The sequence below is a fragment of the Prionailurus viverrinus genome, chromosome A3 (genome assembly GCF_022837055.1).
Source record: "Prionailurus viverrinus isolate Anna chromosome A3, UM_Priviv_1.0, whole genome shotgun sequence".
Taxonomy (NCBI): Eukaryota; Metazoa; Chordata; class Mammalia; order Carnivora; family Felidae; genus Prionailurus; species Prionailurus viverrinus.
In genome coordinates this window covers 5602923-5613460 of record NC_062563.1, presented here as the reverse complement: position 1 = coordinate 5613460, position 10538 = coordinate 5602923, and the positions used below count along the sequence as shown (strand labels likewise).

The window sequence follows — 10538 nt, the reverse complement described above, 5'->3', positions numbered from 1 at the left end:
GCTCCCTACACCCAGCCATTGTTGGCACACCTTCAGAATAGAAGACTGGACCTCAGAATCGTCGTGGTTTCTTAACTGAGGGAAAATACACATAAGACCAACCCGTCTTACGGGGCGCCTGGGTGGCCCAGTCGGTTAAGCGTCCGACTTCGGCTCAGGTCACGATCTCGCGGTTCGTGAGTTCGAGCCCCGCGTCGGGCTCTGCGCTGACAGCTCGGGGCCTGGAGCCTGCTTCGGATTCGGTGTCTCCCTCTCTCTCCGTCCCTCCCCTGTTCACTCACTCTGTCTGTCTGTCTGTCTCTCTCTAAAATGAATAAACATTAAAAACTAAAAAACCCAACCCATCTTCAAGTGCACAATTCGGAGGCAGTCTCTGTCTGGTTTCCGACACCTTGAATCCCCTCCCCGAAGGAGACCCCCTCTCCCCGTTAAGTGGGATTAACATAATATTTTCAGGGCTTTTTCCACTACGTGATCCTATGGCTCCAGAACAGAGACTCAACTCATTCAGCTCTGCAAAAATACCCTCCAGACTGCGAAGGCATTAGGATTACTCCATAAATGCAAAACAGGTAAATATTTGTCCCGAACAAACACAACCGGGGTGGACCGCTGGGCTTGCCTTGGCAGATGATTGCGTGGCAAATCGTTGCGCAGCTGAACATGTTTTCCTGCTGTTTGGAAACCTCCATGGCTGGGCCAGTCAGCGCCCTTGGAGGCCACAGAGGCCCGAGTTGACTTGCACACATACCTTTGGATCCAGGGCGAGGCGTGGGATTCACACCGCTAGTTTCTCATCACCTTCTGGAAAACGGTTGTCCCTTTTCGTCTTTACCGAGGGAGGGTCGTGGTTCCTCCGAGTTCAGATTCCTGAACCGAGGGGCATTTTTGCGGTCACCCCGATCAGTGGGGCAGGGGGCGGGGTGGTGAGGGGAGGCCACGATCGATCGTGCCGTTAAGAGCCTCAGCTTGGGAGGATGTCCTGTTTGCAGCCTCGGAGCCTCCCCTGTTTTACGTCGCCAAGAAAAGAGTTGCTTGTGATTGGTGGATTTTGAATGTGCTCTGGCTGAGTTTCTGGTTCAAAGATCCAATCTGGACGCCCAGTAGGTGCCACCGATGGAGTCAGAAGGGCTGCCTGTGAGGAGGGCCTGAGCGCGGCCCACGGGGCCCTCCTCCGCTCAGCTGTGAGGAGGCTCAGTGGAATCCTTCCACGTCCCTCAGAGCACAGTGTGGACACCACCCATCTAGACTCGCAGGAAATCCAAGCACCGGTGGGGACGGTCTTCGGACTCTCTGGGTTTGTTTTTTGTTTTTTTTTTTTTTTTATCAGCCCTCAAGTAACCAAGAAACCACCCATGCCTGTCTCCTTCAAACTGTTCCCAGCATCCTTTGTGAGATCCTACCCAAGTTCAGGGTTTCCTCTCCCACTGTTGACCCCGAAGTCGGCCGTTCCCCACTCCCAAGCTCACCTGCCCACACCTTTTGAGTTCTGGCAAGCCCTGCCCCTGTCTCCGTTCCGTCGTCACCGCTCTGCTCTGCTCGGGCATTCCGGAGGCCTGCGCCCTCCCTCCTCACACCCTCAGACCCAGCCTGCCGCTTAACCGCCACCGCCAAGTGGGTGTGGAACCCCACGAGGAGAAGTGGAGAAGTCACTTTGGGGTCTGAAGCTTTGTTTTCCCCAGTGCCTCCTGGTTCCTTCTCCTTCTTGCAACAAAAACCAGTTTTGTCTGGGACCAACGTTTTGTGTGTTGTTAAAAAGAGGAGCAGTCTTATATCTCAGGACACAGGGGGCCAAGCCACCCCCGAAAAGTCAGGGATCCCTATGGCATTTACTCCAGAGATGACAGATGCAATTCACATCGTGAGCCCAGCAGAGGGCGCCATCCACCGTCCCCAGCCACACCGGGAGCATAAAAACTGCTTGCAGGGGGTGGACCAGCCGGTGGTCTTCCTTACAATTTAGCCTACGGGGCAAATGGGGGGAAATCCAGATGTCTCCGGCCCAGCCCCTTGAGATTATTGCGTAATGAGTCCCCTACGGGGCAGGCATCCTCCAGGGAGAGAGACAAGGCGGGGCCCCATCAACAGAGGGGTAAATGAAGTTTGTCCTTACTTCTGCTGTGTCCTCAACACCTCAGCTTCTGTCCGCAACACTGCTAACAAACTCAGTGCTTTCAGGTAAATCCGCAACCCAGTTTGCCTTTTCACATCTTGATGACGGACGGTTGCAAAGGGATAATGCCAGCCTTCCCTGAGGCAAATGTGGGTAATTCGACAACGGGCTGGAGGGTGGCAGTGACCGCTGCTCCTACATTTTTTTTTAATAATTTTTTTTTAATATTTATTTTTGAGACAGAGAGAGACAGAGCATGAACGAGGAAGGGTCAGAGAGAGAGGGAGACACAGAATCGGAAGCAGGCTCCAGGCTCCGAGCTGTCAGCACAGAGCCCGACACGGGGCTCGAACTCACGGACCGCGAGATCATGACCTGAGCCGAAGTCGGCCGCTTAACCGACTGAGCCACCCAGGCGCCCCAATGCTCCTACATTTTAATCGAGCTAGCTACTTCTCTCCAGGAAGACTCAGAGCATGAACACCTTGAATTTACGGGGAGCATTTAGAAACGCGGGTAAGTTCTGGCTTCTCAAGTTTGTGTTCAACCTACGTGCTCTTTGAGGGAATCAAACCTGTTAAGGTTTTATCAGCAAAATGGGAATCTCTACCCATTTGGTGAGAGGAACCGCACTGGCATAAATGTGCGTGTTGCGTGTTTATGGTTGTGCATTTGAATGGCTAATCTCACCGGTGTCACATGCTCAGAAAGTGTCCCTTGGTCGCTGAGCACTACTTGTGCTTGAATTCAGATATGACACAAACTTAGACGGCTGACCGCACCTCTAAGAACGAATTCCAGTGACCTAAGCAGGAAGTAATTTTAAATAAATGAAAACCCTTTTTTCCTGAACGTTTATTTATTATTAAGAGACAGGGGGAGACAGAACACGAGCGGGGGAGGGGCAGAGGGAGGGGGAGACACAGAATCCGAAGCGGGCTCCATCCAGGCTCTGAGCTGTCAGCACAGAGCCCGACGCGGGGCTCGAACCCACGAACCATGAGATCGTGACCTGAGCCGAAGTCGGACTCCCAACTGACTGAGCCACCCCGGCGGCCCATCTCAGGATCTTGTATTTCTACAGTTCCTTACAGACACAGTCACGGAATTATCTCTGTACCCCCCATGGTGGAGGCAGGTAAATCCCTACCCACCCTCATCCGAGGGGCAGGGCACCCCCTGACCGTGCCGGCGGGTCCCCTGTGGAGAGTCGGGGCCTGGCTCCGTGCTCCCGACTTCTCACCCGGTGATCTCGAAATGCCAGCAAGCGGCTTCCGAGTTCATTAAATTGGACCGAAGCTCCTACAGCTTGCAAAGCACATTCTTTACAGCTGTTATAAAGGTCTCATTGCTCAAGGGTAATCTAGCGAAACCACCAAGCCCCCTTCACTCCCCAGGCGCTCAGAATTGCAAGGGCAAAATGAGAAGCATGTAGTCATCTCCACGAGGAACTGCACCCAGCCCGGACCTGCTTGGAGAGTACGCGGAAAGTTCCAGAAAAGGGAATGGCACCTCACAAGGGGCGGTACGGGGTGGTACTCCAGAGCCCCGCGTGCTTAGGCTCCAATCTGCCCTCTCTCGCCCTACAGCCAGGAGCTGGGAACAGCCGCTGGGCCTCTCTGGGCCTCGGTCTCCTTGTCAGTTCGTACCTACAAAAATTAACAAAAGAGGCGGAAATCCCTGCCCTCACAAGTTTATATTTTGGGCGGGGGGCCTACGGGGGACTCTCTGGAAGGTTATTTGCCCCCCGTTAGGTCTGACTTTTCCCAATGAGCCACGCGTTCGCTTATACTTGGGCGCTCTCTTTCCTTAGGTTTTGACTGTGGGGTGACACCTCACCGTGGCGGCGTTCTGCCAGCCAGAGGCCATCGGTACACGGAATGTGCTGCCCGGAGCCCTGGGTGTCCGGGAGGAGCTCCCGCCAGGCCTGCAGGATCCCACCTGCCCGTCAGTGGAAGGACGGACTGTTTTACATCAGCAGAGCGAACTGGGTCAAAGTTTAGTCAATCACAAGTTGTGCAAGGACTTGTCGCGGCCGGTCTGCGACTCTAGGCCGCCCAGCACTCATTAACAGCTATCTGTTCAATGATTATCTCCCTTGGGGGTTGTGGTGGTAAGCCCGTCCAGAAGCACAATGGACTGGGGCCGCGATCCAAAGTCCTGCCCCTGACGTCAGAGACGAGCCTCCCCGGGTGTAGCCGAGGGGCGGGGCCCTCCTCCTCAATGGGATTTAAGGCCGGGAGGTCCGGCCTCCAAACAGCGAACGCGGCCTTCCCATTGGGAACGGTTGTCCACCGGCCGGAAGCACCTCGTGGGAAACCCTTGGATCTCTCATCGAGATCATCCGAGAAGGAGAAAGGTAGGTAGAGCTTTTTAATTTGCGTGTCTAAAGGTTACGGAGCCGACGCAGCGCAAACTCGTTTCCTTTTTCCCGCAGCGCTTCGACTCTCTGGTGAGGTGCCACCAAAGAGACGGGCTGAGTTTCCCTGGGGGCCTCTGTTAAGTTGTTCAAGGGGCCTATGTTTTCTATTTCAGGGAAGCGTCGTGGCCCTTAGCGCAGCCCTGCAGAAATGCCTCCTCAGCTCCCCAGCAGCCTCAGTTTCTCGGCCAAGGTCGTCCAGGGCACCCTAGACAGCCTGCCCCAGGCGGTGAGAGCATTCGTGGAGAGTAGCGCCAAGCTGTGCCAGCCCGACCATATCCACATCTGTGACGGCTCCGACGGCGAGAACCGGAAGCTGCTGGACCAGATGGAGGCCCAGGGGGTGATCAAGAGGCTGCGGAAATACCACAACTGGTAAGCCGGCCCCCAGCCCCGCCGTTCCCACCGTCCCCGCCAGCAGAGGCGGACCCGAGACCCAGCGGGGGCCGGGGTGGGCCGTCGACTCTTGAAAAACTTAGTGAAATGGCCCGAACCATAGAGACTGCAGTTTAATGACATTCATAGAGCGGCTCAAGTCGGCCGTGAGATAGCATCATAGGGACACTCCCTGCGAACTCCATCCCTGACGAGGACGACAGCCAGACCCGCCCTCTCCTGAGAGACAAGCTCAGTCTAGTAACATCTCCTCGGCTGCGCCCCGGTTGGTGCGGTTGTCCACACGGGTGGGGCACCGTCCGTGCGCTGGGCACCTGTGAGGTGCGGGAAGGCACGGTGCTGCACGGGACTGGTCCGTTCCCCCCTGACGCCTGGCGGAAGGGAATCCGGTGCGCAGAGGCAGCGGGGGAGGGCGACACTGCCCCCTTTGTTCCTAACCAATTTTTTCAAAATTTTTTGCAGCTGGCTGGCTCTCACTGACCCCAGGGATGTGGCCAGAATTGAAAGCAAGACGGTCATCATTACCCAAGAGCAAAGAGATACCGTGCCCATCCCCAAAACCGGCCCTAGCCAACTAGGTCGCTGGATGTCCGAGGAGGACTTCGAGAAAGCATTCAATGCCCGATTCCCAGGGTGCATGAAAGGTGAGGGAGACAGTTGCTTGACTGGGAAAAATCAAACAGAAGCAGAGGGCGGGTGCCGGTAGGAAGGGCGATGTCGCCGTGTTGTCGTCTGTGATGCTGGGCTCATTTCTCACCCCTTCTCCCCACCCCCCCCCACCGGCCCCTCCAGGTCGCACCATGTACATCATCCCATTCAGCATGGGGCCGCTGGGCTCCCCTCTGTCGAAGATCGGGATCGAGCTGACAGACTCCCCCTACGTGGTGGCCAGCATGCGCATCATGACGAGGATGGGCACCCCGGTCCTGGAAGCGCTGGGCGACGGGGACTTCGTCAAGTGCCTCCATTCCGTGGGATGCCCTCTGCCTTTAAAAAGTAAGTGTACCCTTTCCGGGTCCGAAGTTGCGACGGCAAATGAGCCTCGCCTCGAGCCTTGGGCCTTTGCCCCGGGGACCCCCCCCCACCCCCGGGTGGGGAGGCAGCACGCTCACCCGGGCTGTGTCCTCCTGCGCAGAGCCCCTGGTGAACAACTGGCCTTGCAACCCAGAGATGACCCTCATCGCCCACCTGCCCGACCGCAGGGAAATCATCTCCTTCGGGAGTGGGTACGGCGGGAACTCGCTCCTCGGGAAGAAGTGCTTCGCCCTCAGGATAGCCAGCCGGCTGGCTAAGGAAGAGGGGTGGCTGGCAGAACACATGTTGGTAAGTTGCAGGAAGTCGTGCACCCGCACGGCGGGGACCTGGGGGCGGGGGCGCGTGCGGAGGTCCGAATGCCCACGCGTGTGCTGTTCCCATCAGGCAAGGCCAGTGTGCCCCGAGGACAGGTTTAGAAACCCCACCGAGGATTGTTAATGCCTCTTTTGAATCACTTCAAACCAGAGCTCCCTTAGACTTTCTTATTTAAAATGTTCGCTTTGACAGCTGAAGACATAGGTCTTGGGAACCTACCCTTTTGGGGCTTCTGGGCACTCTCCCAGACTGAACCACTGGCCACCGGGAGGGACCGGAGGAAGCAGACTAAGGAGGAATCTTGTCCCCAACAGATCCTGGGCATCACCAACCCCAAGGGCCAGAAGAAGTATTTCGCAGCAGCCTTTCCCAGTGCCTGTGGGAAGACCAACCTGGCCATGATGAACCCCAGCCTCCCAGGGTGGAAGATAGAGTGTGTGGGAGATGACATTGCCTGGATGAAATTTGACCAAGAAGGTGACTCTCTTAGACCTAACCGTTGACGATGATCGCACCTAGGTGAACTTTTGGCTTTCAAAGCGTGCCAGAGTCTCCACGGTATTGGGCTTTTTGAGTCTGTTCTTTCGGATCTTGCAAAGCCCTAGGGATATGTTTTCTGCGAGCATTCTTTAATTTAATATAGGATCTGGATTGAAATGGGGCCCCATATGCTGCTGCTTGTTTATACAATAAATGTGTTAAAACACTCTTGGTGGAAAACCGACGAGGAAGGAAGGGTTGTAAAGGTGTCAAAGTGGAAAATCATGCTCGGATGAGAAAAGAGGAATCTCTTCTAGGGAGGAAGAGGAAAAGAAAATATTTGAGAATTCAGTGCAAAGATTAGCCTGGTCAGAGCTAAGAATATCCGTTACGTTTTGTTTGGCATTCATGTCTACCTTTCTGGTTGACAACTTTCCAGGTAACCTAAGGGCTATCAACCCAGAAAATGGCTTTTTCGGGGTGGCTCCTGGAACCTCTGTGAAGACCAACCCCAACGCCATCAAGACCATCCAGAGGAACACCATCTTCACTAACGTGGGCGAGACCAGCGATGGGGGCTTTTATTGGGAAGGTATCGACGAGCCGCTGGCCCCGGGCATCAGGCTCACATCGTGGAAGAACAACGAATGGTCCCCCCAGGACGGTGAGCCCCCTCCTGGAGACCCCAGGGCCCCAGCCTCTAAGCACTACTGGTTTGGGCGAGATGCTAAGGGGTGCCTCCTCTGTTGCTGTTGCAGGGGAACCTTGCGCCCATCCCAACTCACGCTTCTGCACCCCTGCCAGCCAGTGTCCCATCATCGACCCTGCCTGGGAGTCTCCGGAGGGGGTGCCCATCGAGGGCATCATCTTCGGAGGCCGCCGGCCTGCCGGTGAGTCTCTCCTTCGTTCAGGCTGGGAGCATGGGTGTGTTGGCTTCCAGAAAGCGTCCATGGAACCTCTCCTTTTTCGTGACCTCGCCAGAGGGCACCAAAGATCTCCAGCTTCCAAAAATCCGGGATAATTGGCAAGGCTGGATCCTTGACGGGCTGTGGCTCTATCTAATTAAACTTCCAGCTGCGTGGCCTCGGTGGTGTAACTTTGACAGCGGTTTTGTGCGCGTTGGCTTTGGGAGGACAAAAGCAGCTCAAGGAGAAAGATACCGTTCCTCTGTGTCTTTCCATTTCGGGAGATGCCATCGCCAGCCCAGGGGTCTGTGTCAAAGCCTTTACGGGGTGTTCCTTTTCTCCTGCTACAGGGGTCCCTCTGGTCTACGAAGCTCTCACCTGGCAGCATGGAGTGTTTGTGGGGGCGGCGATGCGATCAGAGGCCACAGCAGCTGCGGAACACAAAGGTAAATCTGAGTGAACGACTCAAACCGCAGACCAGAGGGACTGGTGTGCTCCCTGTCTCCGCGTGCTGGTGCCAACGATAAATGGCGCCAGTATTGTCCCATAAGAGCATGATTTACCAGCGGGATCCCCCCCTCTGTTCATAGGCAAGGTCATCATGCACGACCCCTTTGCCATGCGGCCTTTCTTTGGCTACAACTTTGGCAAATACCTGGCCCACTGGCTCAGCATGGCCCAGCGGCCAGCAGCCAAGCTGCCCAAGATCTTCCACGTCAACTGGTTCCGGAAAGACGACGAAGGCAGATTTCTCTGGCCGGGCTTCGGGGAGAACTCCAGGGTGCTGGAATGGATGTTCAACCGGATCAACGGGGAAGCGGGTGCCAAGCTCACACCCATAGGCTACATCCCTGAGGAGGGTGCCCTGAACCTGAAAGGCCTGGGGGACGTCAACGTGAAGGAGCTCTTCGACATCCCCAAGGGGTTCTGGGAGAAGGAGGTGAAGGACATCCAGAAGTACCTGGAGGAGCAAGTTAACACCGACCTGCCCTACGAGATCGAGAGAGAGGTCCTTGCCCTGAAGCAAAGGATCAGCCAGATGTAATCAGACCCGAGAGCTTTCCTTTCAAGATCAGCCCCCTTTCCAATGCAACCGGGAGCAAGAGAGAGTGGGATTTTCTCAGTGGACACCACCCATACCACTGCCATGACCACACCCATGGGCCGATTCAAAAGACACACTGTAATTTTTCAGATAAGACCACAAAGTACGGGCTGGTAACTATGGGATCGGGAAGGGAAGTCTCAGCAGGTCTCCAAAATTCACTATCCAGTGCATGTTGGTTCAACCCTAAGGACACCAGGCATTCAGTCTTTCCTGTTTTTATCTCTTTAGCTGTGTCAGTTAGCTGGAATGCACAGAGAAAACTACTTGAACTGTGTGTGTGTGTGTGTGTGTGTGTGTGTGTGTGTTTCTTGTTATCTGAGATGTATATAATACCTTTGGAAAAATCGCGGGCAAGATTACCTACTAGTTGTGGCTAGAAAGAAACGCTGCTTTATTATTAATATGCACGTTTAAATTATTTTTATATACCCCTGGTTACGTACCTTCACGCGATTTCAATGTTTGCCCCTAACACTTCTTGGAAAAATCACAAAATAAACTTTTATAGAAAACATGGATTCGTTCACTTGGTGTTTCTGATCTGAACGAGCGAGAAGCAAGGACTCTCTGATGAAACACGTTGGGGTCCGAATCCCCTCCAAAGGAGGTGGGGACATCAGGGTCATCCCTGGGGAGGGAGGGAGCTGGGGGCGGGGGGAGGGAGGGGACAGAAAGGAACCAGTTAGGAGAGATGAGCAAAGAAGATGTCACCCACAGGTGGCATAGTATCACGCTTGGGGCTTTCTGAATTAACCCCAGATAGTATCTAGAAGCCACTGACCAGTGGGTTTTAACACTGCAAACCTTGAAGTGAATGGTAGGCCTTGTGTAACTGAGTGGGAGAGTTTAAAACGTGCTTCCTGGCAAAACTTTGGGTCTGGGGGTTCAGCCTTCCCCGTTACATTGAGGCTAATTTCACGCACTTTTGTCGCTACACTCTTGTCGACCAACACTTTTCTCAACTGCCATCCACGAGGGAGGAGAGTAGAGAGAAAGCCGAGGGGAGCTCTGTGGCACAAGCATTAATTGAGCACCTTCTGTATACAGAGCAGCGTGCCCACAGCGGGCCACCCTGAGGAGAGCGGGTGGTGTGGTTTGGCCTCAAGCCCCTCCCCGCCCCCCCCTCCCCCCCAGACTCGGGGTTGGCGGCATTTACTGGGGGGTCAGGAACAGTGCAGACCCGAAGCTGGATTTGCACCTGCACAGCACACATGCGTTGTGCAGGCAAACACAGCACCCTGCACCTGCCGTCCCCCTCCCAGGGCGCAGCTGGTTAGAGTGACTTCACCCCTCTGAGCGTCCGTCGGAGCTGGGAGATCGCAACCAGAGTTGTCTTCCCCTTTAAAGAGCTGAGAGCTGGCCCGGCCCTCCCGACAAAGTGTCATGTTCCAATACCAAAGCCACTGATGGGGAAAAAAAAAACCACTTCATGGAATTAAGTGTCATCTGCTGTATTAATTTAAATCGGTGGCTTTCAAACTTGTTTTTTCTTTTCGCTACAGAACCCTTGCTTGACGCGTGCTCTGACTCAGACACCGAACGCCGGAGGGAGACAAAGCAAGGGAGCGTCCACCCCCGGGTTGGGGGGGGGGGGGAAGCTGGGACCCAGGTTCCCGGCTTCTGTTTCCCTGCCCGCCTGGTAGCCTCTGAGGCAGTTCCCTGGACCCCCCAGAGGGGCTGACAGGTACAGTGGGGGCGTCTTTGTGAAGATGTGTGTCCTGGGGCCCAGGGTCCTGTCCTAGGCCCCCAGCAGGCCTCTGGTTTTGT

At 55.2% G+C, this 10538-nt stretch overlaps 1 protein-coding gene across 1 annotated transcript; it reads left to right on the top strand.

Annotated features, from left to right (window-relative positions):
* Window positions 1-4386: 4386 nt before the first annotated feature.
* On the top strand, window positions 4387-9039 carry PCK1 (phosphoenolpyruvate carboxykinase 1). The gene is made up of 10 exons (XM_047853297.1): window positions 4387-4472; window positions 4649-4907; window positions 5391-5572; window positions 5721-5924; window positions 6064-6251; window positions 6593-6755; window positions 7198-7422; window positions 7517-7648; window positions 8014-8109; window positions 8254-9039. The coding sequence occupies exons 2-10, from the start codon at window positions 4684-4686 to the stop codon at window positions 8706-8708; spliced, it is 1869 nt and encodes a 622-aa protein (XP_047709253.1). The 5' UTR covers window positions 4387-4472; window positions 4649-4683; the 3' UTR covers window positions 8709-9039.
* Window positions 9040-10538: the final 1499 nt, after the last annotated feature.